Source organism: Balaenoptera borealis, assembly GCF_965194805.1.
Source record: "Balaenoptera borealis genome assembly, chromosome: 2".
Taxonomy (NCBI): domain Eukaryota; kingdom Metazoa; phylum Chordata; class Mammalia; order Artiodactyla; family Balaenopteridae; genus Balaenoptera; species Balaenoptera borealis.
The window spans coordinates 180989978-181015787 of NC_138867.1; the positions used below are offsets into that span (position 1 = coordinate 180989978).

General features: G+C 46.8%; 1 protein-coding gene across 1 annotated transcript in view; it reads right to left on the reverse strand.

Moving 5' to 3' along the window:
- Positions 1–25810, reverse strand: part of CATSPERD (cation channel sperm associated auxiliary subunit delta) — a 42195-nt gene that overhangs the window by 13297 nt on the left and 3088 nt on the right. Inside the window, exons 3-15 of the mRNA XM_082380679.1 lie at positions 25388–25464; positions 23295–23367; positions 22259–22373; positions 18127–18194; positions 16759–16830; positions 15464–15547; positions 11431–11581; positions 10581–10676; positions 5767–5849; positions 5216–5392; positions 3033–3146; positions 2109–2198; positions 1315–1373 (exon numbers count right to left, since the gene is read on the reverse strand). Coding sequence (XP_082236805.1) covers positions 1315–1373; positions 2109–2198; positions 3033–3146; positions 5216–5392; positions 5767–5849; positions 10581–10676; positions 11431–11581; positions 15464–15547; positions 16759–16830; positions 18127–18194; positions 22259–22373; positions 23295–23367; positions 25388–25464 — 1259 coding nt within the window. The remainder of the gene's footprint in view (positions 1–1314; positions 1374–2108; positions 2199–3032; positions 3147–5215; positions 5393–5766; positions 5850–10580; positions 10677–11430; positions 11582–15463; positions 15548–16758; positions 16831–18126; positions 18195–22258; positions 22374–23294; positions 23368–25387; positions 25465–25810) is intronic.

Consider the following 25810-nt stretch of genomic DNA (forward strand, 5'->3'; position numbering starts at 1 on the left):
TAATTTATATATAATTACTTATTGAAAAGAGCATCTGAGCCCCAGTTTTATTATCACCTAGCTGGATATAATGTTTTCTCATTGTTCTTTTAACAGGTTCGGTATCCATACTTTTATTTTCATTTTTCATTCCTATTGTTCATTTTAATTCTGTCTTTTCTCCATCAGGATTGTGGTGTCTTCTGAAGAACCAGCTTTATCTTACATCTTGACTCTATGCTGTCTTTTTGTTCTCTATTTAATACATTCCAGATTGAATGAACCATGGTTCATTCCCTTCCCATAATTTCTTTTTGTTGTCCCCCTAGTTCCTTATGTTAAATATTTAGTTTATTTATCACTAGGTCCATTTTTTTTCCTCATAATAAAAGTGCTTGGGCTATACATTTTTTCTCTGAATATATTTGAGCTGAATTCTTTGATTCAGAGGTTATTTACAAGCTGTTTCTTTTACATATATATAATTTTTTGAGAAACTACCGTTTGTAAAGAGTTTTTAAAAACATTTATTTTATTGAAGTATAGTTAATTTACAAAGTTGTGTTAATTTCTGCTGTACAGCAAAGTGATTCAGTTATACATATATATATATATTCTTTTTAAAAAAAATTTATTTATTTTATTTATTTATTTTTGGCTGTGTTGGGTCTTCATTGCTGCGCGTGGGCTTTCTCTAGTTGCCGCGAGCGGGCTTCTCACTGCGGTGGCTTCTCTTGTTGTGGAGCATGGGCTCTAGGCGCGCGGGCTTCAGTAGTTGTGGCCTGCGGTCTCTAGAGCACGGGCTCAGTAGTTGTGGTGCATGGGCTTAGTTGCTCCGTGGCATGTGGGATCTTCCCGGACCAGGGTTTGAACCCATGTCCCCTGCATTGGCAGGCGGATTCTTAACCACTGCGCCACCAGGGAAGCCCTGTATATATATTCTTTTTCATATTCTTTTCCATTATGGTGTATCACAGGATATTGAATCTAGTTCTTGTGCTATACAGTAGGGCCTTGTTGTTTACCCATCCTATATATAATAGTTTGCATCTGCTAACCCCAAACTCCCAACCCATCCCTCCCCCTTCCCCTTTGCAACCACAAGTCTGTTCTCTATATCTGAGTCTGTTTCTATTTCATAAGTAAGTCCATTTGTGTCACAGTTTAGATTCCACAAATAAGTGATATCATATGGTATTTGTCTCTCTGTAAGAGTTTAATCATTCTTGCCTTACTGCCCTTGGAGTGGGGGAGTCTGGATCTCGGCCCTGATTCCTTGGCTCCTGCTAAGGGGACACCCTGGGGCCACCCACCCACATCCGGGTGATGACATACCTGGAGGTGAAGTTGGGGTCAGCCCTGCCCCAGTGCTGCTGCTGTCTCAGTGAAATGTTCTGCAGAAGCAAGAGAGAAAATGCAACTACAACAGTGGAACAGCCCAGGGTGGTCCCACAGTCAGGGTTCAGGAGAGATGGAGGGCAGGATGGGGGTGTTGGGAGGAGGAACCCGGGAGCCATCCAGCCTGCCTCTGGTTCTAAGCCCGTGAAAGGCTTCTGGAAGCTCATGGGAATGACCCCCCTTCTCCAAGCTCCCTGCCTTTGTCCTGGGGACCCACAGTGGGGCGTGACTTAGTTTCCTCTCCTACTTAGCTGTGATGTGACATGCTCTGATCCAAAGAGTTTGTTGTGGTCTGGGGTCAAGTCCCAACTCCCTGGTGTGACTGTGAGGCCTGGCTCTGCCCTATGGATCCCCCAGACCCATATTTGGCCAAGACCCTCACCGTGGCCCTGGTTTGCCTCCTGATGCCTGGGTTTACCCAGCTCACTCAGGTCTCATGCCCTCCCCGGGTGGGTCAGGCTCCCCGTCACATCTTCCTTGCCCCTTCTGTGTGACACCTGATGCCCTCACTCTCTGGGGGACTGCGGCCTGCCTGGGGTGGGGGAGGGGCAGGGGCTGTGTCCCCTCAAAATTCCGCAGCACCTTATCTGGGTGTGTGTAAGGAAGGGAAGCAGGAAGGAGGTCCAATGAGGGACACCGTGAGGCGGCTGGACCTGGCCCAGTCGGTCAAGGCCGAGCCCCTCTCCTGTCGATCCAGGTTTGGGGGGGGGTAGGGGGAGGGGCGAGCTCACCAGTCTGTGCTTGGTGTTCCCGTCGTAGGTGTAGCCGTCCTCGTAGATGACAGCCTGCAGCCCCAGGGAATGGGGGTTGCTCACCATCACCTGGGGGCGGGATGGGAGATGCACGCGCTGTACGGCGCCAGCAGGCGCGGCGGGGAGCAGCTGGGGGCGCACCCACAGGTGACCCCAGTCCCCCTTCAAACTGAAGACCCAGCTTGCTCTGCAAACGCAGCTGCCGGCTCCATCCCCAAATGCGCACCCCCCCCCCCGCCCCACCCCCGTGTCATCCACACCCCCTAACTGTGGCTCTGAGTCCCGTTGTGCAGACAGCCTGGGGTTGCAGCCCTGCAAGACCCAGAACTGTCCCTCGTGCGCAGAGGGGCCCGTCCTGCGGGGCGGGGGGAAGAGGGGGTGATGAGAGAGCACAAGGCAAGAGCCAGAGCCAGCCTGGCGCCCCCTCGCGGGCCCTGGTCCCAGCGGGCTAGACGTCCCCTTGAATCCTTACACTGGTCCACCCCCGTTTTCAGCTTGATTGTTTGCACCCAAGAGTCCAGGCTTGGACACGTGGGTTTCAGGTCGAGGAACGCCCACTGCTTTTCAGGCATCCCCTCCAGGAGGGAAGCGGGCGCTGGCTGAGCTGAGAGGAAAAGGCATATTTTTGGAAAGGTTCTGGGGCAGCTCCGAAGAAGGGTGGAGAGCCGGCACAGAGGTAGTGGGAAAGGAGGCTGGGCCGGCACATGGACAGCCACGGCCAGGCACATGGACACTGTTGAGGAGGAAGAGGAGTTTCTAGGGGGCTTCCTGAGTGAGTGTTTCTTCCGGGAGGATGCCAGGGAACTTCCAGAGCCTGGCAATTGTGGGCACAGGACGTGAGGCCAAGGGTGCTAGGGGTGCCGGCTATCAGCAACACTTGTCAAGCAGATGAAGCGTCCTCACTAGTGGGACTGGTGACGTGCTGGGCCGGGGTATCATGAGGGCCGTCAGCTCCAACTCACTGTTCATATCAATGGTATACATTTTACTTTCAAATTCTCCCTGCAGAAGTTCCACCTAGTTAGAAATGAAGAAAAAAAAAAAATCCATCAGTCAATCATTCAATCAATCAAATCAAGCCTCTGTTCCCCAAACTACAGGGCAAGTGGTCAGTGGCAGGAGGGGGTTCCCCAGGGATGGAACCTTCCAGTCTCTCGGGTGCAGCAGCCTGGGCTGTCACTCAAGCCACTGTCTTCCCCGCTAGACCCTGCACCCGCAGAAGACCCTCAAGGTTCCGCCCCCCACCCCCACCCCGGACACAGCCCCTCTTCTCTCCAGAAGTACCCTGGCCCCTCCACTCCCCGCCTGACTTCTGCAGTAGTTGCCTCCTTGCTTGCGTTTCTTCCTAGAATTATTGCCAAGCGTGCATTCCTAGATGATATAATTTTTCTGTTTGCGAACATTTTGTCTTTTTAAGTCTCTTTCAATCCACAGCGTCCCCTCCATCCCCTTCCTTTTCATTTCTAGACATCTTTGAAGAACCCAGACCGTGGGACCTGTAGATTTCCCACCGTCTGGATTTTCCTGGGGCAGATGGACACACGTTCCTATGTGCTCTGCCTTTTTGGCAGATTGGTGGCTGGATCCATCAGATTAGGGTGGGATCGAGTTGGCAAGACCCAGCGGGTGATTGATATTCCATAGGTGGCACGTAACGGCCCGCTGTCTCTCTCTTCTGGCGCTGGGGTTGCCACAGGGTGATACCTTATCATTTTGTTTTCATATATTCACTGGAGTAATTTTATAAAGAGACCCTTTCCCTGTGCTATTTGCTGACCCAGTAGAAGGGTGTGAAGGAGAGGAGGAGAAATGCTTGCATCGTGCCCTTTATTTATCCCATTTTTAAGACAGTGGGTTGGTTGCCTGCCGTGCCAGGAGGGGAACCAGTAAGTTGCTTCTGATTCCAGGTCTGGGGTTGGCAAGGAATGACAAGAATAACTGAAACGTCCTGTCCTGGCAACAGGACTCATGATTGCCTGTGTGCATCCTGGTCTCCTGGTGAAGGCGGCGTCTGCCAGGCTATTTACCCCGTCCAGACTCTATTCTTTAAAAGCAAATCGCTAAGGCCAGTCCACACTCAGGCAGGGGGCATTCAACGCCACCTCCTGGAGGGGAGAGTATGTACTTATGTTATTTGGAACTCTTCTGTGATGGAGAGGTGTCTCCCATCCCTTTATTTATTCAGTCATTTATTTACATTGGTATGGACTCGTGTATATTTATTTTATACTGTAGCTCATTATCCAATGCTGTGTTATTTTTGTGACTTACAACTATTTCAGCTTTCATCCATAGGATCTTGACATGCTACATAGTCGCTTTGTCTTTTTTGGTGGGGAAACACTACTTGCTAACGCCATCTTTCTCAGAACAGTTTCAGTGGCCAAATACTTGCATAAAAGCCTTACTGTTGCTTCCTTTCTCTGTCTCTCATTCTCTCTCTCTTTTTTTTTTTTAATTTATTTATTTATTTATGGCTGTGTTGGGTCTTCGTTGCTGTGCGAGGGCTTTCTCTAGTTGCGGCAAGTGGAGGCCACTCTTCATCGCGGTGCGCGGGCCTCTCACTATCGAGGCCTCTCCTGTTGCGGAGCACAGGCTCCAGACGCGCAGGCTCAGTAATTGTGGCTCACGGGCCTAGTTGCTCCACGGCATGTGGGATCCTCCCAGACCAGGGCTCGAACCCGTGTCCCCTGCATTGGCAGGCAGATTCTCAACCACTGCGCCACCAGGGAAGCCCTCTCATTCTCTCTTTCTTTCGTTTTCCTGCACTTTGCATAAAACCAGCAATTCCCAGACATGCCAGACACGTGATTTCAAAGACCCACAGGAAAATGCTCAGGGCTGGGGATTGACATTTTTACTGTGGCAAGTAAAGAAAATAAGAAAAAAACCTGTTCCCATCTATTAGCACCATCATCTCATAAAAGGATGTTTTAGACAAAGAGTGTTTTATCGATAAACTGTACATGGCGCAGTTGCCTTTCTTTTTTTTTCATTTCACTGATCACCATGGACTCAAAGGCCCTTTGGAAATGGACACTCTAACATCTTTCTGGAAATTAATCCACAGAGTCACGACCACATACTTTGCAGACATCAACTTGGAGTTGGGGATCCATGAGAATTGCCTGGATGTTCACGGGGCACTTCTGGAAATCAAAAGCTGGAAAGATTGAGTCAGGAAGCGGGGTCAGTATTTCAAGCATCCCCACGTCAGTGAACATCAGGATCGCCTCTTCGGACCAGATGTTTTGGTCTGCAAACTAAGAGAAAAATGACTTCGGAGGTCAGCTCATTCTCATTCTTTTTTGAGGATTTAACCTTTTTCTTATGATTCATATTTAAAGAAGGTAGACCAAAAAAAAAAAAAAAAAAAACACCCAAACCCTAAGAAACCAAAAAACCAAGCAAAGTCATAAGTACACTTTGTTGAGGCACCTACTCTTCAGTTGTAAAATTAATTAAAGTTACTGTTATATTATCACTATTGCCATTAAAAATATTATTACTATTTTAATAACTAGAGCAATTTCTTCAGAAAAAGGATCAGACAAAAGAAAAAAAAGAAAAAGGATCAGACATTTGAGAGGAAGACCGTTATTTCTTACCAACCAGGTAGCACGGGGATTTTACCTACTTTGATTAGAGAACTTGACAGGATTCCCAGGCTACCATAGTATAAATGATTCTCCCGAGTTAAAACGGCCAGTTCATTTTCATCTAGGGAAAACCAAACAAGACAGAACAAAAATTGAAACAAGGGTTGTTTCCATGGACAAAAATATAAAATATATTAAATATTAAAATTAGAAAATTACCCCAAATTCCATCATACAGACCAGGAGTCAGCAAATTTCTTCTTTAAAGGACGAGATGGGGACTTCCCTGGTGGTGCAGTGGTTAAGAATCTGCCTGCCAGTGCAGGGGACATGGGATCGAGCCCTGGTCCGGGAAGATCCCCACATGCCACGGAGCAACTAAGCCCAGGCGCCACAACTGCTGAGCCCGTGCGCCACAACTACTGAAGCCCGCGCGCCTAGAGCCCGTGCTCCGCAACAAGAGAAGCCACCGCAATGAGAAGCCCACGTACCGCAACAAAGAGTAGCCCCCACTCGCTACAACTAGACAAAGCCCATGTGCAGCAACGAAGACCCAACACAGCCAAAATAAATAAATAACAAACAAACAAACAAATAAATAAATAAAAGGAGAAAAAGGACGAGATGATAAGGATTTTCTGTTTTGCTGGTCATGTGATGTCTGTTACAAGTATTGGACCCTGCAAAAGCAGCTTATGGATAATTTGTAAATGGATAGGCGGAACTATGTGCCAATAAAACTTCATTTAAAAAAAACAAGTGGTGGGCTGGAATTGGCCCACGGGCCATGGTTTGCTGACCCCTGTTGTCGGTAACGACTGTTAGTATTTTAGTAAACATCCTTTCCAGTAGTTTTATGTATGTGGGGATTATATTCTGGGACCCTTGAAGCTGCTTTATATTTTTTTCTCTTTTTTTTTTTTGATAGTACAAGTTCAGTTTATTTATTTATTTATTTTTTAATTGAAGTATAGTTGAAATATATTTTTCTTTCCTTCCATGTACATGAGTGTACTTGGCCCGTTGGCATTCTGGTGCCTGAATGAACCATAACTTATTTAACCAATGCTCCACTGATGGACATTGAGGTTGTTTCCAGTCTTTGGCAGATACAGAGTTCCAAGGAATGCAAGACATCATTAACAGGTCTTATGAGAGGGGATGGCAAGATCCAATGTACATTTTTATTCTGTTTAAAAAAGATAGGGACTTCCCTGGTGGTCCAGTGGTAAAGAATCTGCCTTCCAACGCATGGGATGTGGGTTTGACCCCTGGTCAGGGAACTAAGATCCCACAGGCCGTGGGGCAACCAAGCCTGCGTGCCACAACTACAGAGCTCGCACGCCTCAACTAGAGAGTCTGAGTGCCACAAACCAGAGTCCACGCGCTCTGGAGCCTGCGCGCCGCAACGCAAGATCCCGCGTGCCGCATCGAAGAGCCGACACAGCCAAAACGGTCAGTCATTCAATCAATCAATCAGTCAATCAAAAAGAAATAAAATAAAAAAGACAAGGAAGTTTTCAGAAGAAGCAAGTTTTGGGGCTCTACTGACACCTGGGGCAGGATGGTTCTTCGTGGCGGGGCCGTCGTGGCCACAGTGGGGTGTGGAGCAGCATCCCAGCCTCCACCCAGAAGATACCAGGAGCCCCCCGAGTCGTGACGACTACACATGCCTCCAGACACTGCCCAGTGTCCCCAGGTTGAGAGCCAGCGGTCAGATGGAGAAAAGGGATCCCTCAGGGCAGCGGTAAGCCATGGGGTGAGATTCCAGATACACAAACCTGAATGCAATCCTTGCAAGTTTGGACTCTATTCTTTAGAACATAAGGAACCAATCCAGCAATCCCACTCCTGGCCATATATCCAGAAAAGGTGGAAACGCTAATTCAAAAAGATACATGCACCCCAATGTTCACTATTTGCAGCAGTCAAGACATGGAAGCAACCTAAATATCCATCAACAGATGAATGAACAAAGAAGATGTCATATATGTATATACAGTGGAATATTACTCAGCCATGAAAAAGGAATGAAATCATGCCATTCGCAGCAACATGGATGGACCTAGAGATGACCATATTAACTGAAGTAAGTCAGAGAAAGACAAATATCATATGATACCATTTACATGTGGAATCTAAAAAAATGATACTAATGAACTTATTTACAAAATAGAAATAGACTCACACACATAGAGAACAAACTTATGGTTACCAAAGGGGAAAAGGGGGAGGGATAAATTAGGAATTTGGGATTAACAGATATACACCACTATATATAAAATAATCAACAAGGACCTATTGTATAGTACAGGGAACTATACTCAATATATTATAATAACCTATAATGGAAAAGAATCTGAAAAAGAATATATATATTCAGTTTTATATATAGATATGAAACTGAATCACTTTGCTGTACACCTGAAACATTCTAAATCAACTATATACTTCAATAAAAAAATAAAAATTTAAAAATTAAAAAAAAGAAAATAAGGAACCATTAAAGATTCTAGACATGGGAAGTGATGTGTACTCATGGTTTAAAAAAAAAAAAAAAGGAGGGGGAAGACAACCCTTAGAATGGGAGAGAATATATCTCTGATATATATTCTCATCCCATCTCTGATAAGGGACTTGTATCCAGAATATATAATAATTCAGTAATAAAAAGACCAACAGCCCAATTAAAAAATAAGCAAAAGATCTAAATGGGCATTTCTCCAGAAAAGATATACAAATGGCCAATAAGCACGTGAAGAGACCCTCAACGTCATTAGTCAGTAGGGAAATGCAAATCGAGGCCACAGTGAGATACCACTTCACAGCCACTAGGACGGCCCTAGTAAAAAAGACAGAAAGCCAAGTGTGGGTGAGGATGTGCGGAAATTGGAAAGGACAAATACTGTGTGGTCCCACTCACAGGAGGTCCCTAGAGGAGTCACATCCATAGAGACAGGAAGTAGGATGGTGGGGGCCAGGGGCTGGGGGAGGGGGACGGGGAGTTCGTGTTTAATGGGGCAGAGTTTCAGTTACACACGACGAATACGTTCTAGAGATTGGCTGGACAACATTGTACCTATACTTAAAACTGTACTGCGCACTTAAAAATGTGTTCAGAGGGTAGATCTCATGTTAAGTGTTGTTACCACAATAAAAAAGAAAATGATGGGTAATGGAAAAGGCAAACAGTAGAATGACTCACACGATAATACGATACCATTTACATAAAAAGCAACCACAACATCTATCTCCCTACCAAGTTATTACAATAATATTAACCATATTCCTTATGCTGTATATTACATCCTTGTGACTCATCACTTTATAATGTAGGCAAATGTCAAATCACTATGTAGTACACCTGAAACTAATATAATAGTGTATATCAACTCTATTTCAATAAATGAAAAGAAAAAATGGGGAAAAAAGGAAAAAAAGAAAGCAACCACAACAAGCTACACAGATGGCGCTGTGCATTTTCAGCAGGTCCATATTTAATACATGTTGTGAGGCTTTCAACTGGCTAAAATGTTACTTTCCAGATTCCTAACAGTGATGACCTTTAGGAAGCCAAAGAGGGGCCTGGATTCAAAAAGCTGGTCAAAAGGACTTTAATTATAGTTGTAATGTTTTTTAAAAAAAAACTTTTAAAGGACCATGCATCACTGGCATAATTATAAATTACTTTTATATCATTACTTTCTATCATGATAAATTAATGTTTAACAGATAAATGGACATAGACAGTAGGAGGTAACTCAGTGATGGGCAAACAGGGAAGTATGGGATCTTAAAAGTTACATGGGTGGGACTTCCCTGGTGTCGCAGTGGATAAGACCCTGCGCTTCCAATGCAGGGGTCCCGGGTTCGATCCCTGGTCAGGGGACTAGATCCCACATGCATGCTGCAACTGAGAGTTCGCATGCCACAACTAAAAAACCTGTGAGCCACAACTAAGGAGCCTGCCTGCCACAACTAAGACCTGGTGCAACCAAATAAAAAAATAAATAAATATTTTTAAAAAATTACACGGGGACTTTGCTGGTGGTCCAGTGGTTAAGACTCCGTGCTTCCACTGCAGGGGGTACGGGTTCAATCCCTGGACAGGGAAGATCCCACGTGCCGCGCTGCGTGGCCAAAAAAAAAAAAGAAAGGTCACATGACTCCACAGTTTGCTGCACTATTTGCCTCAAATAGTGAGGAGCAAAATTACACTGGTGGGTTTCATTTTACCTGACTGAACCAGCAGCAGGACAACAATTCACTGGCAAAGAACTCCTAGGGGTGCCATCTGTCACGGGCTGAATTGTGTCCCTTCCAAACAAGATATGTTGAAGCCCTAACCCCCAGGACCTCCCCAGGATGTGGCCTGATTTGGAGCCAGAGTCTTTACAGAGATGATACGGTTAAGGTGAGGTCATTTGGGTTGGCCCTAATCCAATAGGACTGGCGTCCTTGTAAAAAGGGGAAATTTGGACACAGAGGGAAGATGATAGGAAGGCACAAGGGGAAGATGGCCGTCTGCAAGCCGAGGGGAGAGGCCTCCGAAGGAACTGGCCCTGCCGACACCTTGATCTCAGACTTCTGGCCTCCAGAACTGGGAGACAGTAAATGTCTGTTGTTCTAATTTGCCCAGTTTGGGGTGCTTTGTTAGAGCAGCCCCAGCAAACGATATCCAACTGACATTCCATTTCATTGTGAAAGGGCACAAAAGTTTCTGCTCTGAGTTCCAGAATGTGTAATAACCGTGTTTTGTTTCTGTTTTGGCCAGGCTGGATCTAGGGGGTCAGAGGTGAATAAGTCAGGTCTAAAGCACTTCTAGAAAGCTACCGACAGGTCGGGCACGCACTGGCAGCGACGCTGTGGATGGTGATGTTGGCTTCAGAGATGGAAGAATACAAGATGTGTTGTCCTTCTCGCACTTGGACAGGGTTGACCAGCTGACCTAGGAGACAACAGGGCAAATCGCGAGACATGTGCACGTATTAGGAAGGGGATCCCCCGCTGCCCACCTGGCCCCTCGGTTTACGACTCAGATGATAAAGAATCAAGGAAAATGCAGCCGTGAGATGCAATGCTGTAAAACTTTACACAGAATACATTAGGTTTAAGAAAATGCGACCCCCCGCCCCCCAATCTTCTTGATGTGAGAGCTCTGAGGAATGGACTGGATACCAGGTGAACTGCAGGATGCCTTTTACTCTACAGGTAACATGTAATCAGGCAGAACTTTCTTTCTGGAATGCCCCCCACCCCCCATGGCCAGGCCAGCCCTAAGCCCTTTTCTTGCATTGGAAGGAAACAGCTGTGTTCAGGTGGCCTGACTGGTACTAGGAGGCGTGCTGCAATTATGGGTGCTCTGGCAGCCACTGTTGTGCCCAGAGGTCCCTGACAGCACCTCCTCCTGGGGGGCTGCCTTTTGCTCTTCTCCTTACTCGGGCTGGTAGGCTGGGGCTCATGTGCCTAGGCCTCAAAACAAGATCTGCAGTTCCTGGATTTGGCCCCTCTGCCCTAGGCGTCCAGTGACTTTCAGAACCTGCCTACAGGGCCTAAATATCCCAGGAGGAGGAAAATGGGGGTTGGGGGGTCAAAGTGAGGATGGCAAAGTGACAGTGGGCTTGTCCTCATCCACTCAGGTCAGGGGAGAGAAAAAAATGACCGCTTGTGCTTGCCCCGCCCTGAGCCTGGGCCTCGCTCACCTGCGTTTCGGGAAACCAGCAGGCTCTTCTCAAACCAGAAGATCAGGATGCCTTTCTGGCCCGGGGCAATGAGGACGTCAAGGGTCCCGTTGTAGTCAAAGGGCAGCCCGAAACTGCGGTTCAGGGGGTGGTCTGAGTAGCCGAACATGGCCTGAGAGAAGAATATTGAATCTTGAGCAAGAAAAGAAATGACCACAATAGAACTGTGTGAGTCCATGTGCTTTGTCACTGGAACTTTCTTCAGACCTTATTACCTAGTCCGGTGGTTCTCAGCTTGGGGTGATTCTGCCCCCAGGGGACACCGGACAGAGTCTGGGCTCATCTGTGGATGTCGTGACTTGCGGGACTCCTGGTATTGAATGAGTGGGGGCAGCGTGGCTGCTCTACACCCCACAGCACCCGGGATGGGCCCTCACGACAGAGGACACCCCCGCGGTGCTGAGAGCCCAGCTCTCTCTCTCTCTCCTTCTGCTCTGCCGGGCCCACGTTGGTGCCCTTGTACCTGGATTATTATTCAAGCTGGTTTCCCAGGGTTGGTCCCCAGATTCTTTTCTTTTTTTTTGGCCATGCCCTGTGGCTTACAGGATCTTAATTCCACGATCAGGGATCAAACCCGGCCCTGGCAGTGAAAGTGCAGAGTCCTAACCACTGGACCACCAGGGAATTCTGCACCCGCGCCCCCCCCCCCATTCTTTTCCTAACAGCCTTTTGTCTCTTGTGACCCTCTAAGGGCTGGCTCTTAAGTAAAGTCTAAATTACTCTCCCTGGTTCTCAAAGTTCTCATCTGCTCTTTTTATTTTCTTTTTTAATTAAAGTATAGTTGATTTACAGTGTTGCAATAGTTTCTGGTGTATAGCAAAGTGATTCAGTTATATATAAATTCTTTTTCAGATTCTTTTCTATCATCTGTTCTTTACGGAAGACCTCTGACAGCACTACACAAGGATGGAATTAAAAAATCCAACACTGGGGCTTCCCTGGTGGCGCAGTGGTTAGGAACCCGCCTGCCAATGCAGGGGACACAGGTTCGAGCCCTGGTCCAGAAAGATCCCACATGCCGTGGAGCAACTAAGCCCGTGCACCACAACTACTGAGCCCCCGTGCCACAACTACTGAAGCCCATGCGCCTAGAGCCCGTGCTCCACAACAAGAGAAGCCACCGCAATGAGAAGCCCACGCACCGCAACGAAGAGTAGCCCCCGCTCGCCGCAACTAGAGAAAGCCCACGTGAAGCAACGAAGCCAAAAATAAATAAATAAAATTAAAAACAAGAAACGAAAAAACACCAACACTGGGGCTTCCCTGCTGGCACAGTGGTTAAGAATCTGCCTGCCAATGCAGGGGACACAGGTTCGAGCCCTGGTCCAGGAAGATCCCACATGCCGCGGAGCAACTAAGCCCATGCACCACAACTACTGAGCATGCGCTCTAGAGCCTGTGAGCCACAACTACTGAGCCCGCGTGCCACAACTACTGAAGCCTGTGCACCTAGAGCCCGTGCTCCGCAACAAGAGAAGCCACTGCAAGGAGAAGCCCGTGCACCGCAACGAAGAGTAGCTCCGCTCTCCTCAACTAGAGAAAGCCCACGTGCAGCAACGAAGACCCAACGCAGCCAAAAATAAGTAAATAAATAAAATAAATTTATATATAAAAAAAAACCCAACACTGACATTGGTTCATAAGTGAGTCCCACCAAGACACCGGCATCCGTTTTCCAGAAGATGCACCGTGGCGGAGGGAGAGATTTTCTGCAGGATGGCTTGCCGAGTGCCTCCGAGTTTGCAGCAGGTGTACTTGGTTTGCAGGATCCTAGCTCCCCGACCAGGGATTGAACCCATGGCCCCTGCAGTGAAAGTGCCGAGTCCTAACCACTGGACCGCCAGGGAGTTCCCTGGGTTGCTTTCTAAGTGCCTCCTGGGGCGAGGAGAGAAGCTTAGCGGTCAGGGCGAGGGCGGACTGTGCTCGGGCTGCTGACCTTGACTCGCCCCGCCCCGCCCCCACCGCGGCCGCAGGGGCCAGACCCACCCACCCTCACTACGCGCTAAGGGACCGTGAATGTGAGTCCGCAGCCCCCAGCCCACGCCTGCTCAGCGATGCACTGGCCGCCTGCCGGTCCCTGGAGCCTGAGAGGCATCTCAGCTGAGCTGCCCGGGGTCGGAGTAGCCAGTTAAGACAACGAGCCAAACGCTAGAGTGCGTTCCGCGTTTAATTGCTCACTGCGGCGGGCTAAGAGCCCAGGCCAGAGAAAACGCCAAGGGCCCCTGTCCGTCCCTCCCCAATGGAAACGCGGAGGGGCCCCTGGGTCAGCGCAGGGGTGGGGTTCATTTCCCTGTGTGGGAAGCCCCGATCAAAAGGCGCCTGCAGGGACTTCCCTGACGGCCCGGTGGTTAGGAATCCGTGCTTCTACTGCAGGGTGCACGGTTCGATCCTTGGTCTGGTTGGGGAACTAAGGTCTCGCATGCCGCATGGTGTGGCCAAAAAAACAAAAACAAACAAACAAGCAAAAAAAAAAAAAAAAACACCCAGAGCCAGGGCCTCGGCCTCGGGAGGTGGAAGGGCCAGGAACGGAAAAGTACAGAGTCAGAGAGCCGGGAAGTGGCTCCAGGCTTCCCCCTCCTCCCTCCCTCAGGAGTCAGAGGTCTGAAGACCAAGCCCGGGCTGGGAATGCAGAGATGCGCGGAGCCTGCCTGACTAGAGGCAAGAGTCCTTGACCGCAACGCCTTCAGAGCCTGCCGGTGCATCGTGCCCCAGATGTGGAGTGGGGAGGGCAGCTCCCCCAGCCTCCGCCCCCATGCCCTCCAGGTAAAGCCTTGTGACTGCCTGTGGTCAGGCCTGGGAAACCATGCACAGGTTGTAACCAGAGCCGGACTCCTCAGCCACCTCTACATTCTTGGGATTTCCAGAGTCTGGGAGTGTCTCATTCACCAGGCGCCCTGGCAGTGCGTGCTCATGAGGGGACTCTGGGTGGGGGGCTGGGCCCACCGTGTGATTAGAGGGCGGGGCTTTCAGCCACCAGGTAAGCAGCCCAGCCTCTGGGAGCTTCCTGATTGTGGGTCTCCCCGAAACTTCAGAGTGGCACACCTTGCTTACAAATTTTGCAACACAAGGGTACTGACTGTACTTTAATCTTTGCCTGACTTAATATTTTTTCTTCAAATGCACTTTGCATGGACTGATTCCTCTTCTTAACTTAGTCTCATCCTAAATGATACCTGTAAAGTCACGGTTTTCACGTCCCGATTTTCTGAATCCACATGAAAATAATTGTTAACAAAAGGGTTGACATGAGGCATTTAAAATGGTCTTGGGTGCCACCGGTGACACATGCACCACACCTTGTATTTTGTCCCTTAGTGCCCAGCACCTCCTAGACCCTACTTAAATATTGCTGAGTGCACGCCTGAATGAGCTAATGAATGGGGGGAGAGAGGGATGGTGGGTGTGTGGGTGGGTGGAAGGGTACATGGATGAATAGGTAGCTGGGTGGATGGATGGTTGAGTAGATGGATGAATGGGAGAGTGGATGGATGAATAAATGGATGTGTGGATGGGTGGATGGATGGATGGATGGATGGATGGATGGAGGGATAAGCAGGTTAATGGATGGATGAGTAGGTGGGTAGATAGGTGGATGGATAAATAGATAAATGGAAGGATGAATAGATGGATGGATGGGTGGATGGATGAGTAGATGGGTGAGTAGGTGGGTTGGTGGATGGATGGATGGATGGATTAATGAATAAGTAGGTTAATGGACGGATGGATGGATGGATGGATGAGTAGGTAGGTAGATGGAAGGATGGGTGGGTGGGTGGATAAATAGATAAATGGAAGAATGGATAGATTGATGGATGGATATGTGGATGGATGAGTAGGTGGGTCAATGAGTGAGTGGATGGATACATGGATGGACAGGTGAATGAAAAGCTAGATGGATTTCAGATATGAAAATCTAAGTGTGTGAGTTTTGACAAAAACCTGGCTTGGGGTAAGGGTCACTGACGTGGTTCTTCCCAGTCCAAAAGGTACTTACCTTCCGTTGGTCAACGAGAAGCAGCCCAACCTGTGAGAGGGAGTAAAAGTAGAAGATCCCGCCCAAGGACCCGACTAGTTCTGCCTACGAAACAAACAAAATATAAGTAAGTCATAAACGTGTACTTAATTCTAAATTTAACTGTAGATTATCCAGTAAGCTAAAAGGAAGGAAAGTCTTTTTTTTTTTTTTTTAACAATATTGTGATCTATTTCCCCTCTGTAAAAAGGTAGCATGTAGGGCAGAACTTTGAATGAAGTCGGCTTTGACTGGGCTGATAGAGGAAGTGGTGTGACCCACACTGTGAGGTGCCTGCCTAGGTCCCTCACTCCTGCCTAGGTTCCTCATTCCTGATCTTTGGCTGGTCAGCAAAGTGCCCACCAGCAGGCAAGTTGGAGCATGAGGCCAAGGACCCCAACCTAGGGACGGTGGGACAGATTGCCATGGCAACCCAGCTGGCTCCCTCCAGACACCTTTCAGGTAAGAGAGAAAGACCACCATCTTATTTAAGCCTCTGTTACTTGGTTGTGTGTGTGTGTGTCGGGGGGGGGGGGAGTATTTCTATTATATACAGTGTCCTCCCCCAATTCATAGGTTGAAACCCTAACCCCATGTCTTAGTCTGTTAGGGCTGCTATAACAAAATACCATAGACTGGGAGACTTATAACAGTGCCCTCCTTTATAAGGGCACTAATCTCATTCATAAGGGCTCCACCCTCATGACCTAAGCACCTCCCAAAGGCTCCCATCTCCTAATACATCGCATCAGGCATTAGGATTTCAACATATGAATTTCGGGGGGACACAAACATTCAGACCGTAGCACCCCCAAAATGATGGTATTTGTAGGTATGGTCTTTGGGTAGCAATTAAGTTTACTAAGCCCTAATCCAGGATAACCTCATCTTAACTAATTACATCTACAAAAATCCTATTTCCAAGGAAGGTGACATTCTGAGGTTTCGGGGTGGACATGAATTTTGGGGGGACACATGTTCAACCTAGTCCAGTTCTCTCATCTGTAAAATGGGGATGCTGGTGGTACCTGATGTCGTAATCCATGTGCAGCCTTTACTATGGCACCAGCTTTTTCCATGAACAGTACTGTCTCCTTTCCTAACTTCCTAATCTCCCTAGCCAGCTGCTCTGACCTGAAATTCTTCCCTACCCTCCCATCCAGCTGGACTCTTCGAGAGAGAAAAGTCCTTGCTCGCCACGGACAGCTAATTAACTCCTATCCCACAGGATACATCTTTCTGTTTGTTTGTTCATTTTCTTACCAAATTGAACATACCTGTCTTTCCTGGGCATACTTCTGAAATCTGTATCCCCGGGTATTTGAGAAATAGATATTGGCCTGAGATATCTGATCTCCATGCAAATAAGCAAAAACGGAGTTACTGATATCCTGGAAGAACACATCCATAAAACAGTCTCTTTAAAAGGAGATAGAAGGTGGGGTGTGGGGCGGCTGGGGAGATGTTCTTTAAACAAAGAAACCAGTTCTGGAGGCCTAATGCACAGTACAGTGATCACAGACAACAATACTGTATTAGAGACTTCAAAGTTCCTAAGAAACTAGATCTTGTTTCCACAACAGGAAAGCAATGATAATTTTGTGACCTGACAGGATGGTAATCATACTGCAACGTGTAAATGTAGCAAATCGACACATTGTACACCTTAAATTTACACAGTGTGGTATGTCAGTTACATCTCAATTTAAAAAGCAGGGAGGACAAGATGCCAGTGATTACATGCCTGGGCATTTATCCCAGGGAAATGAAAACTTATGCCCACACAAAAACCTGTACATGAACATTTATAGTGGCTTTATTTGCACCAGCCAAAAAGTGGAAACAACCCAATTCTGGTACACCCACCACTGTGGAAAAGAACAGACTAGACATATATGCGACAAATCGGATGAGTCTCCTGAGAATTTTGCTGAGAAAAGCTAGTCCCCAAAGGTTTCATATTGAATGATCCCATTTATACAACATTCTTGAGATGATAAAATTAGAGAGATGGAGAACACGTTAGTGGTTGCCAGGGGTTAGGGCAGGGCACAGAGGTATGGAGAGTTTTGGGGCCACGAAACAGTTCAGTGTTTTGATGGCAATAGGGTTCTCTGACTTTAGGCAGTTGTATCCATGTCAATTTCCATGTCAATTGTCATGTTTGTATCACTATAGTTATGTAAGATGTAACCACTGGGGGAAACTGGGTGAGGGATACGTGGGACTCTGTATTATTTTTTCAACTTCCTGTACATCTATAATGATTTCAAAGTAACAGGTTTTAAAAAAAGAAGACAGATGGATATATTCACAGTGTGTCAGCCAGATGATCTGAGGAGCCCCAGAGACCTCCCACGGGCTCTCAGTCCTCTTCTGAACCCTGGGAGATAGCATGGCCTGAGTCCTGAGTCCATCACTAACCCAGCCCTCAAGGCTTACACTTTTTTTTTTTTTTTTTTTTGCTGCGCCGCATGGCATGTGGGATCTTAGTTCCCTGACCAGGGATCAAACCCGTGCCCGCTGCAGTGGAAGCATGGAGTCCTAACCCCTGGACCACCAGGGAAGTCCCTACACTGTCTTTATTTCCATTCATAATTAGCTCACAGCAGAGTAAAAAATGAGATACAACACATGGTACTCACCATGCAAAAGGAATTTCCACTGTAACAACAGTTGTCACCAGAAATATGTGAAACAGGGTGTTCTACACCTGAAAGGAAAAGGGAATTGAAATGCTCTCTGAGTTCCCTGAATGTTCAGAGAGAAGGTTAGAGCAGGGCTTCTCACCCTCCACACTGACATCTGGGGCCAGATTGTTCTCAATTGAAGGGGCTCCTGGGCCCTGTAGGATGTTTTGCAGCACCCCTGCTTCTACTGACTTATTTAACTTATTAAATTAGTTATATAGTGATTCATTTAACCAGTGGAACTCTACTCCAGTCTTTTTTTTTTTTTTAAGGTTTTCTTAAGCTTTAGATCACAAAGCATCCTTTTTTTTTTTTTTAATTAAAAAAAATTTTTTTTAATTTATGGCATGTAGGATCTTAGTTCCTGACCAGGGATTGAACCCATGGCCCCTGCAGTGAGAGCACGGAGTCTTTTTTTTTTTTTTTCCAAATAGAATTTATTTATTTAGGCTGTGCCAGGTCTTAGTTGCGGCATGAGGGAATCTTAGTTGTGGCATGCAAACTCTTAGTTGCAGCATGTGAACTCTTTTAGTTGTGGCATGCGTGTGGGCTCTAGTTCCCTGACCAGGGATCGAACCTGGGCCCCCTGCATTGGGAGCTTGGAGTCTTACCCACTGGACCACCAGGGAAGTCCCTCTCCTCTAGTCTTGACAACCAAAAATGTCTCCAGACATTGCCAAGTGTCATCTGGCCGGTGAGGGGCAGAATTGTCCCTGGTTAAGAACCACTGGTTTGGGGTCTTCCTTGGTGGTGCAGTGGTTAGGAATCTGCCTGACAATGCAGGGGACACGGGTTCGATCCCTGGTTCAGGAAGATCCCACCTGCCGCAGAGCAACTAAGCCCGTGCGCCACAACTACTGAGCCTGCGCTCTAGAGCCTGTCCTCCGCAACAAGAGAAGCCACCGCAATGAGAAGCCCACGCACCGCAACGAAGAGTAGCCCTCGCTCGCCGCAACTAGAGAAAGCCCGTGCGCAGCAATGAAGACCCAATGCAACCAAAAATAAATAATAAATAAATAAAATTTTTAAAGAAAGAGAGAGAGAGAAAAGATAAAACTAAAAAAAAAAAAAAAAAAAAAAAAGAGCCCACAAGCCATGCAGTGTAGGGGGGAAAATATATTTTAAAAAAACTGAAAACCCCACTGGTTTGGCAGAAACTCGTTTAGGACTCGGCCAAAATTGCAGGAAGGGTGCCCTTCTCTTAGCAAGGCATTCTTTGATTCTGTTTTAAAAGGAGAAGCTTCAGCTCCAAAGAAAATACACACGTGGCCAACAAGCACATGAAAAGATGCTCAACATCACTAATCATTAGGGAAATGCAAAGCAAAACCACAGTGAGATACTGTCCCACATCCATTAGGATGGCTACTATGACAGAAACAGAAAACAAGCTTCAGTGACAATGTAAAAAAATTGGAACCCTTGTGCACTGGTGGTGGGAATGTAAAATGGTTCAGGCAGTGTGGAAAACAGTGTGGAGGTTCCTCACAAAATGGAAAATATGATCCAGCAATTCCACTTCTGGGTACATACCCACCAAAAATTAAAAGCAGGGACTCAAGGAGACATCTGTATACACATGTTCAAACTGGCATTATTCACAATAGCTAAAACATGGAAGCAGCCGAGTGTCCATTGACAGATGAATGGATAAGAAAATCTGGTCCATTCATACAATAGAATACTACTCAGCGTTAAAAAGGAAGGAAATTCTTTTTTATATATAAATTTATTTATTTTATTTTATTTATTTTTGGCTGCGTTGGTTGCTGTGCGCGGGCTTTCTCTGGTTGCGGCGAGCGGAGGCTACTCTTCGTTGCGGTGCGTGGGCTTCTCATTGCAGTGGCTTCTCTTGTTGCAGAACACGGGCTCTAGGTGCGCGGGCTTCAGTAGCTGTGGCACATGGGCTCAGTAGTTGTGGCTTGTGGGCTCTAGAGCGCAGGCTCAGTAGTTGTGGCACATGGGCTTAGTTGCTCCACGGCATGTGGGATCTTCCCGGACCAGGGCTCGAACCCATGTGCCCTGCATTGGCAGGCAGACTCTTAACCACTGCGCCATCAGGGAAGTCCCGAAAAGGAAGGAAATTCTGACACACATTACAACATGGATGAACCTTGAGGACATCATGCTCAGTGAAGTATGATCCCAATACTGTATGATCCCACTCATTTGAGGTCCCTAGAGGAGACACATTCATAGAGACAAAGTAGAATTGTGGGTGCAGGGCTGGGGAGGAGGATGGGGAGTTACCTGTTGGGATGCTATTAAACAAATTGATGGAGAGAAGAGGAAGAACAGAGAGTAGACTGACTTATGTTACAAGGAGCCCTGATGGTTCCTTCATAAGTTAAATGTAGAGTTTCCATCTGACCCAGCAATTCCACTCCTAGGTATCTACCCAAGAGAATTGAAAACGTGTCCACACAAAAAGTTGTACACAAATGTTCACAGCGGCACTATTCACCATGGCCAAAAGGGGGAAACGACCTCAATGTCCACCAGATGATGAATGGACACACAGAAGTGGTCAATCCCTACAATGGAGTATTACTCAGCCATAAGAAGGAATGACCTCCTAATACACACTACGACATGGATGAACCTCAGAAACGTGATGCTCAGTGAGAGAACCCAGACGAAAAAGGCCACATGTTGTGTGATTCCATTTATATGAAACGTCCAGAACAGGCAAATCCACAGAGATGGAGAGTGGGTGAGTGGTTGCCAGGGGCTGGGGGAGGGGGAGGGGGAGGGGTAGTGACTGTGAATGAGAATGGGGTTTCTTTTTGGGGGGATGAAAATGTTCTGGTACTCAACAGTGGTGACTTTTGCACAACATTGTGAATGTACTAAATGCCATTGAACTGTACACTTTAAAATGGTTAAAATGGTGAATTGTATGTGAATTGTATGCCCCTCCCCCCCAGAAAGGGAAAAGAGCCTTGAATTGTGAGAGAGAAAAGAATTGAACTGGAAGATCAGGAGGGGCACTGGGAGAGGATTGGGGCGTGAAGGAAAAGCCCACCAACATGGGTGAATTTTGGAGGAAGAGAGAGGAAGGTGGCGAGGAGGGAGGGATTTTAGGCAATGTAGCTGTGGGTGGGAAGATCTGTAAAGAATAGATCAACTGATGTTTTGGAGGCAGACGCATGTTTGGGTTGGATATGACCAGTTGATGAGATGGTTATAAGACTGGCCCCCAGGGACTTACCTTGTGGTCCAGCAGTTAAGACTCTGCGCTCCCAATGCAGGGGGCCTGGGTTCGATCCCTGGTCAGAGAACTAGATCCCACATTGCAACTAGGAGTCCATGTGCCGCAACTAAAAGATCCCGAATGTCAAACTAAAACCTGGCTCAGCCAAATAAATAAATGAATATTAAAACAACAACAACAACAACAAAAAGACTGGCCCCCAGGCAGCCCAGCTTTACTTGGGTTATCCATTCTCTGCGGCCCATTCATGCTGGGTTTACCATGATCCTTGATGGAAACACTCAGCCCCCACCCTGTGGGGTGGGGGGTTCAGGCCAATTTTTATTGAATTTTAAAGGACAACGTAGGGAATTCCCTGGTGGTCCAGTGGTTAGGACTCAACGCTTTCACTGCCGGGGCCCAGGTTCAATCCCTGCTTGGGGAATTAAGATCCTGCAAGCCACTTGGTGCAGCAGAAAAACAAAAAAAAAAGACAATGTAATGTCCAGGGGCTGGGACTTCCCTGGTGGTCCAGTGGCTAAGGCTCCACGCTCCCAATGCAGGGGGCCCAGGTTCGATCCCTGGTCAGGGAACTAGATCCGACATGCCACAACTAAGAGCCCACATGCTGCAACTAAGAGTTCGCATGCCGCAACTAAAAGATCCTGCATGCCAGCAACTAAAGATCCCACTCGCCTCAATGAAGATCCCACACGCGGCAACAAAGATCCCGCGTGCTGCAACTAAGACCTGATGCAGCCAAATAAATAAATAAATATTAAAAAAAAATGTCCAGGGGCTGACATCCAAGTAGCGGCATCGTCTGTACTTCTGAGCCTTTTCTCTGATGTTGGCCAAATGCAAACAAGATTAAAAAATACAAAATACGCATACCTGTAGATGCATTCCAGGAATTGGCTTCGTAATCATAAACATAGACTTTTCGATTCACTACTAACAGCAATACTGAACCAGCAAAATGTGCTGATGTTACTTCTGGTATGCCAACCTAAGAATAATGACATATACGATATCAGTATGTACATCTCTTCGGACATCGATTCAGAAAGCAGTACTTCTAGACACGCATCCATGGAACGTTCATTCCAGCAAGAGTTCTTTGGGTCCTAGATATTGGGAACTATGTATCCTGGGGATTAGCTGAAAGCAAAACTGGGAGGTCGAAATTGGTGTTTGGTGCCCTAGGATAGCTAAATTCGCTCCATCTCCTTCTCCTGTGTCAAAACCTTCTCTGAGCACAGACACTTCCCTGGTGGTCCACTGGCTAAGACTCCATGCTCCCAATGCAGGGGGACCAGGTTCGATCCCTGGTCGGGGAACTAGATCCTGCATGCCACAACTAAGAAATCCGCATGCCGCAACGAAGATCCCAAGCGCTGCAACTAAGACCCAGTGCAGCCTACATAAATAAATATTTTAAAAAAATCTTCTGAGGATAAAGGCTACAGCATAGATGATGAATGATAAGCATAACTGATAAATGTGTCACTTATGAGAGAAACTGGTATTTTAGCAGATGGCGGAACCTTCTGGGGCATAGGTACTAACTGTCAAATTTCTCATGATAGTTCCTGAGAGGGTACAGGTTTTTCTGTTTTGGTTGAGGGCAATTTGGGGAGGCCCTGAAATCAGTGTATGTAATGTATCACACAACCAATTACAAGGAGCTCTTGCAAGAATTCTGGTTCCTTTTTCAGGGGAAAAAAAAGCACCTGTTTTGGTAGTAAGGGCAGAATAGAATCAAGCCTTCTTTTGGCTTAGAAATTGCTCTCAATTTTTTTAAGAGGTACATCGTAAAATAAGCCCCCAAACTAACAAAAACAGACTAGCGTGGTGTTTTCTGAACTATATCTAACCCTAAGTATTACTTATTTCAAGCATCCCTCAGATCGTTCGGCAAAATAACTACCTGCATTGACGTAGGGATGGAAAATGGAAGGAGACTACTCTCAAAGCTATTCTTCGTGAGAAAAACTTGTCTTCTGAAATAAACAATAAAAGGATTCAATTAGGACAATTTCACACAAGAAAAGAAAAAAGACAATGGCAGGCATTCTAAAAATGTTCTATTCAAATGAAATTCTTTTCTTAACAAGGAACCATTTTGCCTCTATGTATGTATGTATCTATCTATCTATCATCTATTTATTTTTGTGTGAGTAATCCTCTATAGCCTGGATATTTGACTTCTTGAAATAACATTATTTGAAAAGTGTGACCATGTCAAAAATAAAATTACATAAAATGTACATTAAGGGGCTTTCCTGGTGGTGCAGTGGTTAAGAATCTGCCTGCCAATGCAGGGGACACGGGTTCGAGCCCTGGTCTGGGAAGATCCCACATGCCACGGAGCAACTAAGCCCATGAGCCACAACTACTGAGCCTGCGCGTCTGGAGCCTGTGCTCCGCAACGGGAGAGGCCACGACGGTGAGAGGCCCGTGCACCGCGATGAAGAGTGGCCCCCACTCGCCGCAACTAGAGAAAGCCCTCGCACAGAAACGACCCAACACAGCCAAAAATAAATAAATTAATTAATTAAAAAAGAAAAGAAAAGAAAAGCATATCCTTCAAAAAAAAAAAAAGTACATTAAGTGACAGCTTGTTTTGCTCAGGGTGAACTTCAGTTTTGTCCTTTATTTTACTCTGATCCTGTTAAAGTAAAGGCTTTCAGACCAGGAATGTGTATGTAAAAAAGAAACAATATGTTCCCTTATGCAGGGAATTTTTTTTTTAAATATAAATTTATTTATTTATTTATATTTATTTTTGGCTGTGTTGGGTCTTCGTTTCTGTGCGAGGGCTTTCTCCAGTTGCGGCGAGCAGGGGCCACTCTTCATCGCGGTGCGTGGGCCTCTCACCGTCGCGGCCTCTCCCGTTGCGGAGCACAGGCTCCAGACGCGCAGGCTCAGTAGTTGTGGCTCATGGGCTTAGTTGCTCCGTGGCATGTGGGATCTTCCCAGACCAGGGCTCGAACCCGTGTCCCCTACACTGGCAGGCAGATTCTTAACCACTGCACCACCAGGGAAGCCCTGCAGGGAACTTTTAAGAAGCAAAAGGCCATCCATGAACATGGTATATCGCTTCCTTATCCAGATCTCCTTCTCTTGCCCCCTCCAGAAGAGTTTTATGGTTTGAGGCAGACAGGAGTTACTGAGTTAATTCCTATGTATTTTAAAGTTTTTGGGACTTCCTTGGTGATCCAGTGGTTAAGAATCCATCTTGCAGTGCAGGGGACACTGGTTAGATCCCTGGTCGGGGAACTAAGATCCCACCGGCTGTGGGGAAACTAAGCCCATGTGCCACAACTTGAGAGCCCGCGTGCCACAACTAGAGAGAAGCCCGCACACCACAATGAAGAGCCTGTGTGCCACAACTAAGACCTGACGCAGCCAAAAAATAAATAAATAGATATTTAAAAATAAAGTTTTTGTTGCTACAGTGAATGGCACCGTTCATAACTGCTTTATGTCAAGCATCTGTGACGAGCTACACGTAATTATTTTAGTTACTTGTGTGTCTCTTCACCTGTCTTTCCCTAACTCTACCCCAACTGTGGACTCCCTGTAGGCCAGCACCTAGCAACACAGGACAGAACCGTCTCTTTTTTTTTTTTTTAAAGATTTATTTACTGATTGATTGATTCATTGATTGCTATGTTGGGTCTTCGTTTCCGTGCTAGGGCTTTCTCTAGTTGCGGCAAGCGGGGGCCACTCTTCATCGCGGTGCGAGGGCCTCTCACTGTCGTGGCCTCTCTTGTTGCGGAGCACAGGCTCCAGACGTGCAGGCTCAGTAGTTGTGGCTCACGGGCCTAGTTGCTCCACGGCATGTGGGATCCTCCCAGACCAGGGCTCGAACCCGTGTCCTGTGCATTAGCAGGCAGACTCTCAACCACTGCACCACCAGGGAAGCCCAGAACCATCTCTTTTAATGTTTGTGGAATTGAAGAATGAGGGCAAATGTAATGTTTTAATAATAATAAAAAAAAAGTAGCGATATCTTACCCTAGATACAGGGCTATGTTTTTCTTGCAAGGATGCTTCATCAAGCGAGTTGTCCCAGATGAAAAATACAGGTGGTCCTAGAGAGAGAGAGTCACAAAATCTTAATCCTATCAATGCTAATAAACGCCTGATGAAAACAGTTTCCTAACGTGCAACACTGAAAATGTAAAGGTGAAATCTGAATTAGGCAGGTGGATGGCATCTATGCCATTTTCCTCTTTTTTAAAAATAATTAATTAATTTTATTTTTGGCTGCATTGGGTCTTTGTTCCTGCATGCAGGCTTTCTCTAGTTGTGGTGAGCAGGGGCTACTCTTCATTGCAGTGCATGAGCTTCTCATTGCCGTGGCTTTTCTTGTTGTGGAGCACCGGCTCTAGGTGCACCGGCTTCAGTAGTTGTGGCACGCGGGCTCAGTAGCTGTGG